At 39.5% G+C, this 20,741-nt stretch overlaps 1 protein-coding gene across 3 annotated transcripts in view; it reads left to right on the plus strand.

Annotated features, from left to right (window-relative positions):
• The window catches only part of CSTPP1 (centriolar satellite-associated tubulin polyglutamylase complex regulator 1), a 200,703-nt gene that overhangs the window by 47,410 nt on the left and 132,552 nt on the right, over nucleotides 1–20,741 (plus strand). Inside the window, exon 1 of one of the 3 annotated variants that reach the window (XM_081241020.1) lies at nucleotides 18,217–18,271. The exons of the other annotated variants lie outside the window; for them this stretch is intronic. Coding sequence (XP_081097146.1) covers nucleotides 18,240–18,271 — 32 coding nt within the window. The 5' untranslated portion in view covers nucleotides 18,217–18,239. Of the gene's footprint in view, nucleotides 1–18,216; nucleotides 18,272–20,741 lie in introns of those variants that run through there. 3 annotated transcript variants of the gene reach the window in all.

Consider the following 20,741-nt stretch of genomic DNA (forward strand, 5'->3'; position numbering starts at 1 on the left):
CCAAAATCTATTTTGAAACTTAAAAATCCAGGTTCATTGAGGACATAAGAAGCTGCTTATTTGCTTAGAATCCATCTCTCTTCTTCAGTCCCTTCATGTTTTGATTATAGGAAACCATCCAGCAGCACTTGACCTGGTAATTGAGGAAGCCATTTCACAGCCCACTGGTCCCCTGACACATTTAGAAGTTGCAGTCAAAGGTTATGGAAGTAATAATTGGGCCCAGAGTCTCCCTGTCAGGAAAGACCTTACTTCCCCACACCCTCCCTGCTACAAGTTAAGAGAAATTTAGCTGTTGTGAAACTGTTCAATAAGAGGAAATGAAGGAACTCCATCCTTGGCTGAAGTATTCTCAAGACCCGGCGATATTATTACTGTTTTCATGGGAGCTGCTTTTACAGCTAGCTAGTATAAATTTTAGGTATAATTCTCCACACTAAAATATTTCCCCTTAGAGAAATTACTTGATTTATTTTAATCTATAAATAATATAAAGAACCTTTACTTGGTCCAATCCAAGCCCTGATATTCCTTGTCACTCTGATAATTCCCTGAGTACTCCTCTGGCAATCAGGTAGACACACACAAATCTGAAGTAACATGTCAGTAGTGCTATTAGCGATGTAAAATAGCTAATCAGAAGTTAAGAAACTTTACCTCATCAACAATAGAGCAATTTAAATTCATCAGTGCTTTTAATTTCTTCCAAAATTTGCTCAGAACTCTCGAAGATCTGTGGCGCTGGCAGCACAGGCCTGGCATGAGAGCAGGAAAGAATGACACAATCTGGCACCTTTAACCAGAGGGTTGTTAATGACCTGGGATGGGGCCAGAGGGGAGAAAGGGGAAGGAGGATGGACAGTTAGACTTTTGGCAGCCACACAAAGGTCCTTCTTCCCTGAGAAAAGTGAAATGAAAGTCAAATGAAGCTTCTCTCTGTTACTGTGATTTACTAAGATGTTTGTCCGTAGCCTCTGGCCCCATGGCAGGTGCATCTTTGCATTCCAACTTCCCCACAAAACAAATTCTCAGGGTCCTTCAAGAGGGGTCATATCCAACCAGGTTCTTGTCTGAGGCTACAACTGTGATTTCTTTCTTCAGCTAACAAATGCAGCTCTGAGCAGCACGGTAGAAACTACCTTATCAGAAAATGTTACGAGCATGTAAATTTATTTGAAGACTCATCATTACAGGATTACTGAGTTCTGGGGCTGCCACAGTAGGTAATGCCATTTCTGGTGTGGCCATAGAAGCAGCCTTGAATTTATCCCTTTGTCATTAAATAGCATTAATAACAAATGCCTTTGTTAAGGTCCTTGTGTTATATTTTCTTTTTTTTTTTTTTTTTTTTTTTTCGGTACGTGGGCCTCTCACTCTTGTGGCCTCTCCCATTGCGGAGCACAGGCTCCGGATGCGCAGGCTCAGCGGGCGTGGCTCACGGGCCCAGCCGCTCCGTGGCATGCGGGATCCTCCCGGACCGGGGCACGAACCCGTGTCCCCCTGCATCGGCAGGCGGACTCCCAACCACTGCGCCACCAGGGAAGCCCCACTTGTGTTATATTTTCCAAGTCAAAACAATTGCTAGGGATGAAAATACCTGTCTCATAGGGTTGTTATGCAAATCTAGTGAAATGACAGGTGTAAAGTATCTGACTATATGTAATTCATTTTCATCAAGTCTCATTCCCCTTTAGCTCCAGTTTTCTGGGATTTTTGCTTCGCTCCTACTTCATGGCGTTTTTGGAAAGTGATAGTCTTCTTCTTTCTCTTTAAATGGTATCAAAGTTGAAGACCTTGAGGACTTTTAGTCTGTCTTGTTTTCTGTAACTCTTTTTGCTTACCCTGCACTGTTTGGAGATTAAAGACGTTTGATGATTTTCTGCACGACTATTAGCCATTTAGTGTTAGCCACTTCACTCATTATTTAGTTTATTCAGAGAATAGCCTAAGAAAGCTTTTCTTTTTTCTTTTCTTTTTTTTTTTTTTGCACAAAAAAGCCATTTCCTCACTTCCTGTCTATACCCTCTTTCCTCTGGTTGCCAAGATTTTAAAAATTCAAGGTGTAATGGGAGACCTGAGCTAGTCAGGGCTATCCAGCTTGTATTGTTCCTGCTCTTAGCTCTAGCAGTACAGTGATGTGCTCAGGGTAATGAAAAGCAGACATTCTCTGCTGAGGTCATTGCTCGTCACACTGGCAGCTTGCTCCAGGAAGCTGTTTATCTGTGCTTGCTGAGCCAAGCTCCAGCCTCCAAACAGTTGGATGTACTGAGAAACCACAGAGCCCAAAGAGAGAATGTTACACCGGCAGGTCCAGGCAGAGACATATATTTACACCATACAAGCTGCAATTTACACGTGTGGGGGTAATTGCTCATCTGCACCCTCTCAGACTTCACCTTCTATGTAATATATGTGCCCTCTCAAGGGGGTTTAACCTAGAGAACTGTGCAGCTCTGTCCAAATTGCCCTGAACATCCGCTAACTTGCCGTAAGGAAAAAAAGGTATTATAGAAAACTTGATGTAAAAACCACCTTTTTTTTTTTTTTCATGGACCATTTTTAAAGTCTTTATTGAATTTGTTACAATATTGCTTCTGTTTTATGTTTTGCTTTTTTGGCCTTGAGGCATGTGGGGTCTTAGCTCCCTGACCAGGGATTGAACCCACAACCCCTGCATTGGAAGGCGAAGTCTTAACCACTGGACCGCCAGGGAAGTCCACAGACCACCTTTTTTTTTTTTTTTTTTTTTTCGGTACGCGGGCCTCTCACTGTTGTGGCCTCTCCCGTTGCGGAGCACAGGCTCCGGACGCGCAGGCTCAGCGGCCGTGGCTCACGGGCCCAGCCGCTCCGCGGCATGTGGGATCTTCCCGGACCGGGGCACAAACCCGTGTCCCCTGCATCGGCAGGCGGACTCTCAACCACTGCGCCATCAGGGAAGCCCACCCAAACCACCTTTTTAAGGTAGTGTTTTTCTGAGTCAAATTTGTTGTTTAGAATCTTAAACCATACAGGTCCTATCTCTAAAGCATCCCAAAACACTGTTCCTTGCATGGTTTTTCCAACTAAATATTTTTCTTCATGCCTTTACCGAAATAGCAAGTATTGTTATAGAGCTTCAAATGTGGCCTATATCAATAGGAATATAAGATATGGTCACATGCCTAAGGGGGTGTAATCTGGTTGAGGAGATAATGCTTACTGATGAACAGCTAGAGAACAATTCAAGACCTTATATAATGGCATTAAATTGTGCTCTGAGATCTGAGAGTAAGGTGAAATAATGGGTACTACAGTAGTTACATCATAGAGGAGTTTGTTTTGACCTCTGTGATGGTTAATTTTATGTGTCAACCTGACCAAGCTAAGGGGTGCCCCAGTAGCTGGTAAAACATTATTTCTGGATGTGTCTATGAAGGTGTTTTCAGAAAAGACGAGCACTTGAATCAGTAAATTGAATAAAGAAGATTGTCCTCACCAATGCATATGGGCATCACCTAATCCCCTGAGGGCCTGATTCGAACAAAAAGGTCAAGAAGGGTAAATTTGCTCTCTTTGCTTGAGCTGGGATTTCCATTTCCTTCTGTGCTTGCACGTCGGCACTCCTGGTTCTCAAGCCTCCAAACCCGAACTAGAACTTAACACCATTGGCCCCCCTGATTCTTGGATCTTTGGACTCAGACTGAGACTTATACTCTTGGCTTCCCTGGCTCTTAGACCTTTAGATTTGGTTGAATTTACCAACTTTCTTTGTTCTCAAGATTGCAAATGGCAGATCATGGGACTTCTTGGCCTCTATAATCGTATGAGTCAATTCCATAATTAGATAAGCTATATCTCCTCACATATATTGATATATATACTGTTGGTTCTGTTTCTCTGCATAACACTGACTAATATAACCTGGAAAGGTGAGTAGAATAGGGATAAATGAAAAAGAAAGAAGTATTTTTATGTGACATGAAAACACTGTAGTGCGGTGGTTAACAGCACAGACTTTGGAATCAGATCTATGTTCGAGAGCCCCTTTAACTTAATAGTACGTGACCTTGGGCAGGCTGCTTAGCCTCACCTATAAAATAGGGAGACTCATATAATAAAATAAAATTCCATGTTATATGACTGATAGAAGGTTTAAATGAGGTAATGAATGTAAAGTGCTTGGCATTCTACCTAAGATATGCTAAGTGTTGAATAAATGATAGCTAACTGCTACTGTTCATTCATTCAAAAATATTTGTGAGCGCATTTTGTTAGTTTTCTAGACACTAGGGGATAGAAGTGAACAAAACAGACAAGAAATCTCACCCTTCAGGGAGCTTCCATTCTGAAGTTAGCTATCATTCAAACTATCTTTATTTCACTTTTCTTCTCTTTTAATTATTTGAGACTGACAAAAAAGTTGCAAAAATATTATTGAGTGCCTATAACCCTTTCACCCAGCTTCCATCAATGTTAACGTCTTCTATAACCATAGTATAATTACAAAAATCAGAGACTTATTACTTGAAAACTATTAACTATCTGTAGACCTTATTTGAATGTTCACCTTCATTTTTGAAGGCCAGTTTTCTCTTATATAAATTCTAGGTTGGCATTTATTTTCCTTTAGCACTTTGCATATACCATTCCTTTATCTTCTTGTTTACACTGTTTCTGTTAAGAAGTCAGCTATCAGTCTTATTCTTACACCTTTGAAAATAATCTGTCCTTTTACAATAATCTCTGGCTACTTTTGGATATTTGGTCCTTGGTTTTTGGTAGTTTTTCTATGATGTGCCTAGGTTTGCTTTTCTTTATATTTATAAACTATTTGGGGCTCTCAGTGTTTCTTGAATGTGTAACTTACATCTTTTATCAATTTTGGAAAGTTCTCAATTTTTAGCTTTTCAAATTACTTCTGTTCCACTATGTTCACTCCTTCTGGGATTCTAATTACACAAACATTAGACTTTTTCATGGTATCCACTCTTATGCACTTTTCTGCATTTTTTCATCATTTTGTCTTTCATGCTTCATTGTGAATATTTTTTTCTGACTATTTTACAGTTCATTAATTCTCCTTTCATTTATGTCTAATTTGCTGTTAAACCCATCTATTGAGTTCTTAACTCCAAGTATTGTTTTGTTTTTCTTTGTGATCAGTCTTTTAAATGCAAAGGAAAGAAGAAAGAAATTGCAAGCTGGACGACCCAGCAATCCCACTGCTGGGCATATACCCTGAGAAAACTATAATTCAAAAAGAGTCATGTACCACAATGTTCATTGCAGCTCTATTTACAATAGCCAGGACATGGAAGCAACCTAAGTTTCCATCGATAGAAGAATGGATAAAAGATGTGGCACATATATACAATGGAATATTACTCAGCCATAAAAAGAAACGAAATTGAGTTATTTGTAGTGAGGTGGATGGACCTAGAGTCTGTCATACAGAGTGAAGTAAGTCAGAAGCAGAAAAATAAATACCGTATGCTAACACATATAAATGGAATCTAAAAAAAAAAATAGTGAAGAACCTAGGGGCAGGACAGGAATAAAGACGCAGACATAAGAGAATGGACTTGAGGACATGGGGAGGGGGAAGGGTAAGCTGGGACGAAGTGAGGGAGTGGCATGGATTTATATATACTACCAAATGTAAAATAGATAGCTAGTGGGAAGCAGCCGCATAGCACAGGGAGATCAGCTCAGTGCTTTGTGACCACCTAAAGTGGTGGGATAGGGAGGGTGGGAGGGAGATGCAAGAGGGAGGGGATATGGGAATATATGTATATGTATAAATGATTCACTTTGTTATAAAGCAGAAACTAACACACCATTTTAAAGCAATTATACTCCACTGAAGATGTTTAAAAAAAATGAAATTGCAAGTTGGAGAAACTGTAAATGGTTGAAAGTTAGTTTGAAGAAACCTTAAGACTTGTTTACTAGTATTTCTCATACTTTTCTTAGTCTTGCCTCCCCTACAGTTCATCTTCATTCTTTCTTATCTTTATTTCCAGCAGCAAAGAGGATTTTAATTAGCTTACTTTCTATAGTTTATTCCTCTGGTTTATTGTGAAAACCTTCGTTTTAAAATAGTAGTTCAAATATGCTTTTCTTGTTTGTTTTTTAAAGACTTATTTTTAGAGCAGTTTTAGGTTCACAGCAAATTTCAGAGGAAGGTAGAGATTTTTTATATACCCTCTGCCCCCTAAAAATGCACGCTTCTCTCATACCAACATCCCACCAGAGTGGTACACTTGTTTCAATTGATGAACCTACACTGACACATCATTTTCCCCCAAAGTCCATAATCTACCTTAGGGTTCACTCTTGGTATTGTACATTCTCTGGGTTTGGACAGATGTGTAATGATATATCCATCATTATAGTATCATACAGAGTATTTTTATTGCTCTAAAAATTCTCTGCCTGTTTATCCCTTTTTCCCACCCCAACTTCTGATATTTTTACTGTCTTCATAGTTTTTCCTTTTCCAGAATGTCATATAATTGGAATCATACAATATGTAGCCTTTTATGATCATTATATTTTTTTAGTTCTAGAATTGCCATTCAGCCATCATTTAAAAGTCTACAAATAACAAATGCTGAAGGGTGTGTGGAGAAAAGGTAACCCTCCTACACTGTTGGTGGGAATGTAAATTGGTGTAGCCACTATGAAAAACAGTATGGAGGTTCCTCAAAAAACTAAAAATAGAGTTGCCATATGATTCAGCAGTCCCACTCCTGGGCATATATCCAGACAAAACTATAATTCGAAAAGGTACATGCACCCCTATGTTCATAGCAGCACTATTTACAATAGCCAAGACATGGAAACAACCTAAATGTCCATCAACAGATGAATGGATAAAAGGAAGATGTGGTACATATATACAATGGAATATAGTCAGCCATCAGAAAGAATGAAATAGGGGTTTCGCTGGCGGCGCAGTGGTTGGGAGTCTGCCTGCCGATGCAGGGGACGCGAGTTTGTGCCCCGGTATGGGAGGATCCCACATGCTGCGGATCGGCTGGGCCCGTGAGCCATGGCCGCTGAGCCTGCGCGTCCGGAGCCTGTGCTCCGCGACGGGAGAGGCCACAGCAGCGAGAGGCCCGCATACCGCAAAAAAAAAAAAAGAAAGAATGAAATAATGCCATTTGCAGCAACATGGATGGACCTAGAGATTATCATACTAAGTGAAGTAAGTCAGAGAAAGACAAATACCATATGATATCACTTATATGTGGAATCTAAAATATGACACAAATGAACATATCTATGAAACAGAAACAGACTCACAGATATAGAGAACAGATTTGTGGTTGCCAAGGGGGGAGGGGAGTTGGAGGGAAGGATTGGGAGTTTGGGGTTAACAGATGCAAACTATTGTATAAAGGATGGATAAACAACAAGGTCCTACTGTATAGCACAGGGGACTATATTCAATATCCTGTGCTAACAGGATACCATAACAGAAAAGAATATGTAAAAGAATATATATATATATATATATATAACTGAATCACTTTGCTGTATAGCAGAAATAAACACAACATTGTAAATCAACTATACTTCAATAAAGTTTTTTAAAAAAGAATTGTCATTCAGTTCTTTTTTAATGGTTTCTTTACTAGATCTTATCTTTCATTTGCTTGACCATAGTAAAGCATGGTTATAAACAGTCTGTCATTCATTATTTGGATTCTCTGTGGGTGTTTGTCTATTACCTACTCTGTCTCTTGGTTTTTTACTCCATTGTCTTATCTTGTAGTATACTTTTCCCCCCTTTAATTGAGTGTTGTATATTTTATCAATATATGAAAAACTATAGAGATAATATGAGGCCTAGAATGATGTTATCTTTCTTCAGAGAGGATTTACATTTGCGTTTGGCAGATGGCTTGAGCACTCACAATCCTGGATTACCTCAGTTCAATCAGGGGTTGAAATCATTTGAAGCTGGGCTTAAGTATCAGGGAGGGCTGATCTATCAATATTTCCAGATATAGCTTTTCATGGTGCCAACCAGAGCCTGAAGGATTTACCAGAGTCCCTCTCCCCAGCCTTGGTGGGTCCTGAACTCCAGTTTTTTGGCTGCTGAGTCTTAAAAATCATTTGAAAACTCAAGAACTTAACATTAATTCAAAACCATTACCTGCTCAGTCTATCAGCTGCCTCTTTCATGACTAGCAGAGGCCCTCGGAACTACTAGTGGGTATAATATTACCTTATTTTTGAAGTGGTGATGACTATAAATGATATTGTGAGATATCTGTAACAACTTTAATATGATATGAAAATATCTGAGATTTCTATTGTTGAAAATATCACAGGAGCTGCTAATTCTACTATGTTTACATTCATAGTTGAAGGAAATACTAAATTCCAGTTAAAGGTTAGTAGAAATAAAGATGTAATTTTCTTCCTATCCAAGTTTGTAGATTCCTTGAATTCAATCCATGGACGCTTCTGTTTAGAATTCCTGCCCACTGGGAAGAGTGGCACCAAACACTGGGCTCACCTCTTTGGATTTTATTCTCCTCTTATACCTGGCCTTGTCGTTCTTCATTTGACTTGGTGGCTCTCTGATGACTTCAGATAGATGCTTTTAGTAGTTCATCCAGTTTTTCTCAGCCAGGAGGATTGGTCTAAATTACTTAGTCTACCTTTATTGTAAGAGGAAGTATTTGGAACTTTCATTCTAGTGGAATATAATTATATTAGCAGAAGTAGATAATATCATACACTGCGAGGGGTCATAAAGGAGTCTAACTTGACTTGTGGAGGACCAGTACACGTTGAAAAGCAACAAACAGGAAATATATAATTAGGAAAGGGTCAGTCTGTGGAAGCCTCAATTATATTGAGATAAGAAGAAAGGCAAAGTAAAAATACCTTATAAAGGCTGAGAAGTAAACTCACTGCTTGGTCTTTTTTTTTAAATTTATTTTTGGCTGCGTTGGGTCTTCATTGCTGTGCATGGGCTTTCTCTAATTGTGGCAAGCGGGAGCTACTTTTCGTTGTGGTGCGAGGGCTTCTCATTGCAGTGGCTTCTCTTGTTGCGGAACACAGGCTCTAGGCACACAGGCTTCAGTAGTTGTGGCACGTGGGCTCAGTAGTTGTGGCTCATGGGCTCTAGAGTGCAGGCTTGGTAGTTGTGGCACAAGGGCTTAGTTGCTCCGCGGCATGTGGGATCTTCCCAGACCAGGGCTTGAACCCATGTCCCCTGCATTGGCAGGCAGATTCTTAACCACTGCGCCACCAGGGAAGCCTTTGGTCTTCTTTTAATTTTTAAAATTCAATTTTAAAATTTTTAAATTTGAATTTTAAAATTTAACTTATTAAGCCCTACTAAATGCCAGTCACTGTGTCAGACATGGTCCTCAAGGAATTCACTGTCATTCTTACGGGAAGTAGAAATAATGGCAGTTTACATACCAGAAAAATGCTATTATTCTACAATATTTGTGGACCCACTGTATGCTAGACAGCATGCTATTGAAGGATGTAAGATGAATAAGCCAACTGAACTCGAGGAGCTTATGAACTCAAGGAGAAAATTCAGAAGTAAGCATAATTATCAAGATGCTATTAAATAAGTACCAAGTAGAATTTCATGTTTTGGGATAAGTGGAAGAGATTCATTCTGACTATGAATTTTGAGCTTCAGATGGTCCTTAGAAGATGAATAATGGAGAATGGGAGCTGAGCAAGGAGTGCATCTCTAGCCAAGGAAACAGCATGAGCAAGGGCACAGAGGTTTGGTGTATTTAGAGAATGACAGAAGGTCTGTGGTCAGTGGGTTAGTCTGTTCGAGCTGCTATAACAAACTGTCATAGACTATGTGGCTTATAAACAACAGAAATTTATTCCTTGCGGTTCTGGAGGCTTGAAGTGCAAGGTCAAGGCTGACAGGTTCCATGTCTGCTGAGCCCTGCATCCTGGTTCATAGATGACCATCTGTTTGCTGTATACTCCCATGGTGGAAGGGGCGAGGAAGCTCCTCTGAGCCTCTTATAAAAAGGGCACCAATCCCATTCATGAGAGCTCCACCCTCATGACCTACCTCCCAAAGGCCCCATCTCCAAATACAATCACATTGGGGATTAGGTTTCAACATATGAATTTTGAAGGGGACACAAATATTCAGCCTATTGAAGTGAGGTAATGGAGCTCAGGAAGATATTTCAGTGAGGGGTTAGAAAGATAGTTTTCTATCCTATGTGACTGGTAGGGTATTGGTGCCATTGACTGAGATCATTCAATTCAGGAAATATTTCTTACATACCTGTTATGCCTTGGTTTATGACAGGTGCTGGAGAAACAATGACTAATAAGGCATGGTCCCTACCTTGAGGGTACTCACGGTCAAATAAGCCAATGATTAAATTAATTGTGATTTGAGCTAACTAGAGGTTTAAGGTGCTAAGAATAAGACTGTCCAGAGGACAGATATCTTAATTAAGCTTGAAGGGTCAGGGAAGGTGTCACAGAACAGGTAGCCTTCTAAGCTGAGTATTCTTTTCCTAATTTATTTATTTTTTAAAATCAGAGTTATACATGCATACAGTTTAAAGAGTGAAATAGTTCTATAAGAATTGTAAAAAAAAAAAAAAAAAGCATTCCTCCAACTCTCAATTTAGTTTCCCTTTCCTCAGAGATAACCACTTTCAACTCAGAGTGATTTTTTTGGCATTTATTTCTAGACCTCTAAATGACTAGCTTATGTTGCTACTTCTTGATTTTTTTCAAATCCAGGCACTATCTATTGACTTCCTGCTGTGTAAGATATAACCCTAATGCCCTTTAACACCCTTTACTGCACATGTGTGCCTTTGCTCACCCACCACAACTCCCAGTATACTCCTATCAAGGTTTTTGTTGTATCATTATTCAGTGTTTATATTTTATAACTATGCAAACACTGTTGACCCCTGAACTATTTTGTGCAATCTTCTCGCCCCTACAATTACCCCCCTCCCTCTTTTTTCTTGTTTGGTTAATTTCCTGTAGACTTATCACCAACTGAACCAAATTCTACCCACTTGAGTAAATTTCCCTTTAGTATTGTGCTATTTATTTTCCACTTGCCTCTCCAGATCCACTCTCTACATTTCTCTGCTCTGGAGGACTGATCTGTATGGATTTTAATCCATAGGCTCCCTTGCCCTGTGGCTTCCATTTGGGCTAAAGCCAGTAGGAGGTACTGGCAGGAGATTGAAGGGCAGGAGGAGAGAGAGTGAGATTGGGATATCTATTCACTTGTTTCTCTTTCTACCAGTTTGCTGTGGGCTGCATTGGCTCTGTTCCTCTACTGAAGGTCACCGCTCAAGTCGAATGGTCCCTACTCTTTCTGGATTCAAGGAAGCATTCCCTCTGCTTGTCTCTTCAGGCCTAGGGGTAAAAACAGATCCTAACTGTTGCTGGCCCTTAGGTAATCCACTTTCCCTTAGCCCTGTCCACACCTTTGTAAATATTTTTTCTAAAAAACTTTCCTCAGCTATCCTTTTTAAATGCATTATCTGTTAACTGCCAGGACTCTGACAGAAGCAAGTACATTAATATTTGTATGTATTTATTCTCTCTGTTTTATCTCCTTAAAGAAGTCTCCTCCAGAATCTTCTGATCTGCTTTATCTTTATTATTTTATCTCTCTATATGCTATACAGCAGTTATCAGGGATCTCTGGACTTTCACCATTACCCTTCAGATTCCCTGTCTTCTTTCTTCCTTGTTTTTGGTGTATAGTTTTAAAAAAGGACCCCACATTCTTTGGTATTCCTGCCATGGAGAAGTGGGGTCTATGTGCCCTCCCATTGAATATGAATATAATAAAGTAACACTTTGTGACTTCCCAAGGCTAGGTCACAAAAGACCATGTGGATTCTGTTTCTGGGATCTCGGTTTTCAGAAATTCCCTCTCAGGACCCCTCTTACTAACCAGCTGCCATGTGTAAGAAGCCCAGCCACAAGCCTGGTCTTCAAGTCATCCCAGTCTAGGCACCCAGCATGTGAGTGAAGAAGCCTCCAGGTGATTCTATCCCCAACCCTTTGCGTCGACCCCAGCCATTCAAGCCTTTCCAATTTAGGTCCCAGACATCATGGAGTAAAGACAGGGTGTCTCTGCTGCACTCTGTATAATTCCTGAACCTACTGAATGCACAAGCATAGTAAAATTTTTATTTTTTATGCCAGCAAGTTTGGTGTGGTTTGTTACGCAGCAGTAGAGGTCTGAACAAAATTTGTTCCTGGGAGTGAGTTGCTGCAGTAACAAAAACCTAAAACATGCATCATTGGCTTTGAGACCAGGCAGCAGGCAGAAATCAGAAAGACCTTGAGGAGGCTGTTAGTAGAAGTCTGATGGGCCTCAAGAAGGCTATCAATGAAGGTTTAATAAAGAGTGAGGAAAGTGTTATTGGAAGCTGGAGGTAAGAGGACCCCTGTTATACGGTGACAGGAAGTTTGTCAATACTGTTTTTTACCTTTGGTAATGTGAAAGAATAGGAAATGTAAATGAACTGTTTGGTTTTCAGGTAGGATTTAGAGGAAATATAGAGAGCTTGGGACAGTCTTTCTAACCAGAAAAAATACTCAAAGTAAGAAAGTGCCTCAAGGCAAAGATCAATACAGAGTGCTGTCAGAAAAATGTGGTCTTAGAGTAAAGATGTACTGTTTGTTAAAACCTCAGAAAGATTTCAAGGTGGAGCTTCTTAGACTCTTTCAGATAGACAAAAGACCTAAAGATCTTAAGGGTGTTGTCTCATTGCAGCCTAAGAAAACCCAAATAAGGCCTGTCTCAGGGAGATTTGGGTGTACAGCTTTTGTCTGATGAAGAAAAACCTATGTTTTCAAGAGAATTGTATTGGGGGAAGTACCACTAGTTTGGACTAAAGGGGATAGAGATAATACAAAACAAAAAGTTACCTTAGGACCCCTAGACTTCTATGGGCAGGAAACAAGCCAAGAAAGCTCCTCCACTACAAACTGAAGCAATGTTTCATGGAAATGAAAGTATGATTCAGAAGATGGAACCAAAAGCTCAGAGTATAGAGTCAAAGGTCATGGAAAATCATTACCAGGAAGAGGTATTGGGCCCAAATCAAGGAAATAAGACATGTGCCTATGTGGATTTCAGAATTGCAATGGACCAGTGATTACATATTGCCTCCTATTCTCCCTCTCTTTGAATGGAGGTCTATTGTGGTTATCCTATGCCTGCATCATCATTGTACATATGGGAACGTATAACTTATCTCCTCAGTTTACAGGTATTTAGATGAGTAATCAGACTGTGGAGCTGTACCCCAAAAGTTGTACTTGAGGAACTTCATCTGCACCTGGTTTTGACTTATATGACAAGATCCTGGAGTTTGGGTTGATGCTGAAATGGAGTTAGACTTTAGGGGTTTAGGAGAGCAGGGTGTATTTTGCATTTGGGAGGAATGTAAATTTGGGAGGGAAACTGTGGCAGACTATATTTTCCAAAGATAGCCGCACCAATGTCTCCTATCCTACATGTTCTTCTACAAAGTGATCTTGCCACACTCCATAAAAGGTGGAGTCTAGGACTTCCCTGGTGGTGCAGTTGTTAAGAATCTGCCTGCCAATGCAGGGGGACACGGGTTCGATCCCTGGTCCAGGAAGATCCCACATGCCGCAGAGCAACTAAGCCCATGCACCACAACTACTGAGCCTGTGCTCTAGAGCCCACAAGCCACAACTACTGAGCCCGCGTGCCACAACTACTGAAGCCCGCGTGCCCTAGAGCCCACATGCCACAACTAGTGAAGCCTGCGTGCTCTAGGGCCTGCATGCCACAACTACTGAGCCTGCGTGCTGCAACTACTGAAGCCCACACACCTAGAGCCTGTGCTCCTCAACAAGAGAAGCCACTGCAGCGAGAAGCCCATGCCCTGCAATGAAGAGTAGTCCCCACTAGCCGCAACTAGAGGAGGCCTGCGAGCAGCAACGAGAACCCAACACGGCCAAAAAATAAGTTAAAAAAACAAAAAAACAAACAAAAAGAAACTGGCTTGTTCACTTAAAGAAAAAAATGGTGGAGTCTAATTTTTTTACAGTGATGTGCCTTGGTGCGCATCTATATTCATTCATTGTCCTGGGCTTTTTGTTGTTGTTGTTGTTGTTGTTGTTGTTGTTGTACGCGGGCCTCTCACTGCTGTGGCCTCTCCCGTTGCAGAGCACAGGCTCTGGACGCGCAGGCTCAGCGGCCATGGCCCACGGGCCCAGCCGCTCCTCGGCATGTGGGATTCTCCCGGACCGGGGCACAAACCCATGTCCCCTCCATCAGCAGGTGGACTTCCGACCACTGTGCCACCAGGGAAGCCCTGTGCTGGGCTTTTAAGGATCCTTTTGGTCTGGGAACTCATGTCTTTCAGTTCTGAGAAATTTTCTTTAATTTTTTTTCTTACCTTCGTTTTCTCTGTTCTTTCAAACATCTTGTCTACTTGCATATGCACCCATGTAGTTTTATATCAATGGTATCATACTATTCATGCTGTTCTGTATAATGAATATTATTTTTCATATTATATAGGCTGTATATCTTTTAAGATTTATCAAATGATATGACATTTAATATTTATCAATTAGCATGGCATTTAAACATAATCATTATACCTATATCTATATATAAAAAATCTATAGGCTGTTTCTCACACCTGGAAGTGGCCCACACACCAAATAAAAACTTTTTTAGACTAGGTGTCCCAATTTGAACTTCCGACAATACGGTCACCATATGCTATGGCATGAATTAGGGAATGAGCGTGGTGTTTGATGTTCCCCGTTACTCTTTTCATTGCTCTCCATTGCTCGTCCCTCCTTTCTTACATGATGACCCTATCTGAGATGAGTCTACATAACGGAGAGTAGTTTAGAATTGTGATATTTTATGGAAACAATTATCTGTAATAACTTTTTGTAAAAATCGTATGTTTATTTTGGAGTTTTAAGCCTAGTGGTAAGACAGAATTTTTTTCTTAGGAATCCAGATTTTCTCTTTAATCAGCAAAACCCTTTAATTTGCTAAAGATCAGTTTTGTGCCCTGTTGACCGCTCAGTGGAACAAGCAAGTGTTAAGAGATCCCTTGTGTTTTTTCTTTGGTTGTAAATTCCATCAAGCTAGCCCATTAATTACAGTGGTTGGGAATTGGAGAGCTGTTCATTTGGCAATTAGCAAAGGGTGGTGGATGAAAGAAAAATACCTTTCTGATATTTTTGCTTAGGAATTTAGGGATTCAGAATTTAGTCATAAACGACTTGAATTGTTTGAATTCAATTCAGACAATTGAATTGTTTTGAATTGTTAATTCACTTAAATCCTTCACTTGAATCGCTCTTAAATCCTTCCTTGTTTTGTAACATACAAGATCTTAGAGATAGCTAAAACAGTTGGGAAATTCTGTTGTGGATTTAAGATCCTCAAAAAGCATCATCCTTTAATGGGCATAGTGTTTTGGTGATAGATAAGCAAGTATGGGTTAGCTAATAAAGTGAGAAGTCCCAGGTCCTGCGGTTACCTCTCTGCATCAGAGGAAGTGTGTAGTTTGCAGGCAAGAGGCAATTTCTTTGGAGTTCACTGTCTCTGTTCTGCAGGACTTTTTTCTTTCTTTCTTTCTTTTTTTAAAAATATCATCCTAGAGATAACAAGAACATTTAGTGGCACTAGATGGTACTCATCAGGAGTTTAGGATGTTTGCATGTTAGGTTGTTTAAAACAAGGCAGAAAGGATTACTTTTTGCCAGCTGCATCATTCCTGGCAAGAGCTTACTAGTTTGCTGCTTGGTTTTTTGTTGCTGTTGTTAACCCATTAGAGAAACTAACCACTATATTAGTTCCAGCCAAATCTTTGTCATCACTGGTCCTAAAAACCTCTTGGGGACCTAAGAGCACCTGGCCATTCTGAAAGCCTCTACGCTCACTGATTGATGCTCATCGCTGCAGGCTCCCCAAAGCCCTCGTCCCTTTTTCCTGAAGCACCTTCAAGCATTTCTGCATGGCTACCCACTCTCTTCTATTATATCTCCTCCTCCTCCTGCCTTACTGAATACTGGATTTCCCAGCTCACAACTCTTAAGAAGGAGCTTTATTTCAGAGTAGAAAAGGGCCCCCATATGTGGCCTATTATATCCATATCAACTTGCTTACCCTTTTCAAACAGCTATTGTCTTTTAATAGGGTCCTGCCTGGCAGGGGGAGTCCTTAATACCTGCCATATAAGAATGGGCAGCTTGAGTTACAGCGAACTGCAGTTTGGTGCTCTGATCAAAAGGCCTCTGTTGTTTTTAGGGTTTTTTTTTCTTTCCCCCTTCCCTCTCTCTCTCTTTCTATATCCTAAGCTAATAATTCAGCACAGCAAGGTCATTACTGGCTTTGAATTGAGAGCTGAGAGTGTTAAATTACTGACCTAGAATAAAAGAGATCTGGGGGGCTCTCAGGAAAGATAAAGGGATTCCGGCTAGTAAAGTGCAAGCCCAGCAACCTCGCTTCTTAACAATATATATTTTTTTTAATCCTCTCTGTCTTCAGAAGTCTTTTCTGGGACAAGGAAAGATCCCCAGTTGGAGAAATTAGGTTAGGAACTTGGTGACATCTTCTGAGAATTGTGACCCAGGTGCTAGAAGTTCATGGACGCCTATGTAGCTGTCCTTTTTGTCTCTCCACCTTGTTACTATTTCACTCTCTTCCAGCTTGCTCCTTAGCCAAATATTGGTCCTTTATCACATAAGTCAAATATATTTGTGATATTTCAGCTGAAAGGTTATCTCCCACAGTGGGATTTCAGACATGTGAAAAACATACCATTTATCCCCTAAAATATTTTTCAAATATGACATTGTCATCAAAAGGTATTTCTATTCCATTTATATTTTGTAAATAATGTTTGTCTGGTCCTCACATACTTTAACAAGAAAAAAATTCCCCCACTGTGAATGAATTTGACACCTTTTCTCTACTATATTGGGTCTTCTGAAGAAAGTCATTTCCACCCCTTCATACTTTGTCAAAACTATTACCTCCCATATATCCTTTTTCACAATTATCTCTTAAAAGCCAGGCACCATTCATATCATCTGGAAAATATTGACTTCCTAAATTTACTATTTTTAGAAAAGTCCCTGAAATCAACTTTCACAGATTTTCTGTACAGCAAAGTAATAATAATAGCTAATAGTCCCTGAATGTGCCAAGAATTATACCACAGGCATTATTATCACATTTAATCTTTGGCAACCTTATATAGTAAGCATTCCTATTATCACCATTTTACAGATAAAACATAATTGAGGCACAAAGTGGTTAAGTACCTGGCCCAAAGTCACACAGCTAAAAAGTGGTAAGATTTGCCCCAGACTGGTGCTTCTCAAACTTTAATGTGTCTATGAATCACCTGGAGATCTTGTTAAAATGCAGAATGGGGTTTATTACGTCTGGGGTGGGGCCTAGATTCTGATCTCTAAGAGGCTTCTAAGGGACACCCATGCTGCCGTCGTTGGTCCACACTTTCAGTAACAAAGCTGTAGACATTCTTACTTCAAACCCACTCTAAAAAATGTTTTGGTTATAACTTCCAATTTCTCCTTCCATCAGGCAATTCTATAAATATACATACTGGGTTTTTGTGTTACGTTACTACTATTATCTTAACCAGTATCTTCATTTCTTTATTTTTATTGTGGTAGAATATACATAACATACAATTTACCATTTTAACCATTTTTAAGTCTACATTTCTGTGACATTAAGTACATTCACATTGTTTTGCAGCCGTCACCACCATCCATCTTCAGAATTTTTTCATCTTCCCAAACCGGGACTCTGTACCCATTAAGCACTAACTCCCCATTTCCTCCTCCCCCTATGCCCTGATAACCACCATTCTACTTTTTATCTCTATGAGTTTGACTACTCTGGATACCACATATAATAAGTGGAATCATATAATAGTTGTCTTTTTGTGACTGGCTTTTTTCATTTAGCTTAATGTCCTCCAGGTTCATCCATGTCGTAGCATGTATCAGAATCTTCTTCCTTTTTTGAGGCTAAATAATATTTCATTGTATGCATGTATCACATTTTGTTTATTCATTCACCTGTCAATGGACACTTAGGTTGCTTCCACTTTTTGGCTATTGTGAATAATACTACGATGAACATGGGTGTACAGATATCTGAGACCCTACTTTCATTTCTTTTGACAATAAACCTGGAAGTGAAATTGCTGGATTATATGGTAATTCTACCAATATCTTACTTTCTAAGGTACAAGTTTATGTCCAAGTTATTGTTTGTGTCCCTCTTTTTTAAAAAAAAAGAAAAAATATTTCTTACTTAAAGTGAATCTTTAAAGGTTTGGCAGGAAAAGTGAGTTTTCAGTATAGATTTTCATTAGGTTCTGTCATCTATAGCTGCTTTGTGATTTTCAATCAATCACAAAAGAATATTGAAAAATGTCCTTTGTTTTTTAGAAGACTGGTAGTTGGTTAAATGGCACCAAGTAAAGAATTAGAGAGTGGTAATGTTCTAAAATAAGTCAATATTAAGAAGTTTTATGTCACAGAGAAAGTTTTATGTGAATGAATTCAAGACTTCACCTGACAAACAGGTGTTTGGGGAACGGGGAGGCCCTTGTTAAATTTTTATGTTCTTTCTTTAAGATTTCCTGGAGTAACTATCCTAGGATCTTCAGAAACTTTGTGGCACCTCTTTCTCTGAGGTCTTTAACCAAATAACACATTAGATTCTCAGTGTTTACAAAAGTTTTGTGTAAGAACCTGCCTACTATCTAGAGTTCTTCCCTCATATATCTTTTTATTATTATTTATTTGTTTATTTATTTATTTTTGGCTATATTGGGTCTTTGTTGCTGCGTGTGGGCTTTTCTCTAGTTGCAGTGAGCCAGGGCTACTCTTTGTTGTGGTGCGTGGGCTTCTCATTGTAGTGGCTTCTCTTGTTGTGGAGCATGGGCTCTAGGCGCACGGGCTTCAGTAGTTGTGGCTCGGGGGCTCTAGAGCCCAGGCTCGGTAGTTGTGGCTCACGGGCTTAGTTGCTCCACGGCATGTGCTTCCCTCATATATCTTTAGAAATAAAATTCTCTGTTGGAAATAAGAAAACAAATCAAAGTGACATTGAAATCTGATGAGTTAATAAGAAAATTTGAAGAGATTTTTATAAAGGTATCAGGAAGAAACTGACTTATTTCCATCATAGACTACTGAATCATTAAGGCTACTTTAATCATGTATGCATGGAGCTCTCATTTTAGGAGTTCCTAGCTAATGCAAAAAATTGAAAAGAATGGACTTGAACTTGGAAAGGTAAGAGAAAACAAAATAGCTTTCACCTAAAGTCAGGAAAATGAGTATTTTAAAAATATAAATGGATTTACCAGTAGCTTTAAATAAATAAGTATACATGGCTACCAAAAGAAACTGCATTTATTTTCTAAAAAGTGAGACCAACTTTGGAGATAAAACAAAAAACAACACAAAGAAGGTAACTCTGGAGATAATGGTAATAGTGTAACACAAGACATGATAAGATGAAATAATAACCTAGAAGAGAATGGAATCAGCAGCCGCAAGACTGATGTGTGTGGCTCTAACAGAACAAACCCTGTTTGCTTTGTTTCCAACACCTCTTCAATTTTATTATCATTTTGAATTATAATCAAATCCAAGACTTTGGCCTATGACTAAAGCATTTGTATGAAGCATTTTTTTTCTCAGCCTAATTCATATCATCTTGAACAAGAACAAAGGATGGTGGTTTGAGAATTACTTGCTGGCTTTGAACCGAGAGAGCTGATAACTGTAACGCCTCCAGCTCCTGAATGGGGTGGCGGGGGCGGGGGGGGTGTGGTAGCAGGGAAAGTGTTTTTAACATTTAAGGGACCCAAAAAATAGGGTTGGGTCTTCAATGAGATCTACAGGTGATGCTAATGCGACCATATTGGGGATCCTAGTGAGAACAAAAGGATGATACAAAAAATCCTAGAAGCTATAGCTGTAGGCAGAAAAGAGAATGTTCCTTAAAATGTCATCTACTGTTGTACAAAGCTCAGATATGCAATGGGTGGGAAAAACCTGGAAGGAAACTAGTATTGAGCTGAAAAAGCTAAAGAAGAAAACTGACAAGAAACTAGATAAGAATATGATATGTGATCTGGCAGTAAAACAGACAAAAGCTGTTTTGGGGTCTGGAGGTAGAGAGTGATCACACTGTAGGGAAGGAATGGCAGGATGACTAAGGAGAGCCTTACCTGCGGCACTAAATTTAACTTCAGTAGCAGAAAAAAATAGTACCGGTGGGATGAGCCTGTTGACAGAAGAGATACAGAAGTTGAAAGGTAGAGCCAAAGAGAAAGAAAGAACAGGTAACAGGTTTAGAGACCACATAAGAAAATATGTGAGATGTAACATGTAGCAGGAGGTAAGACATAACAGAAATACTGCAGCATTCTAAGGAGGAACATTCTTTGTCCAGACATTTTTCCTGTAAGGCTAGGAGATGTTTCCCCAGAGAAATCATGGAAACACAATTACTCTTGATTTCAAGTGAAATTAGGCAAGCTCCTGGAAGTTCTGTTATCAAGACCTGTGTTTAAAGGCCTTGTAGGAATGAGAAAAACTAGAGATTTATGGTAACTGTTGTTAAAAAATATTTTTCTTACAAAAATGTAACATATAATAATATTGTAGAATATATGGAAGACAAAGAAATCAATTAGAAG

The sequence above is a fragment of the Mesoplodon bidens genome (assembly GCF_964165515.1).
Source record: "Mesoplodon bidens genome assembly, chromosome: 7".
NCBI lineage: Eukaryota > Metazoa > Chordata > Mammalia > Artiodactyla > Ziphiidae > Mesoplodon > Mesoplodon bidens.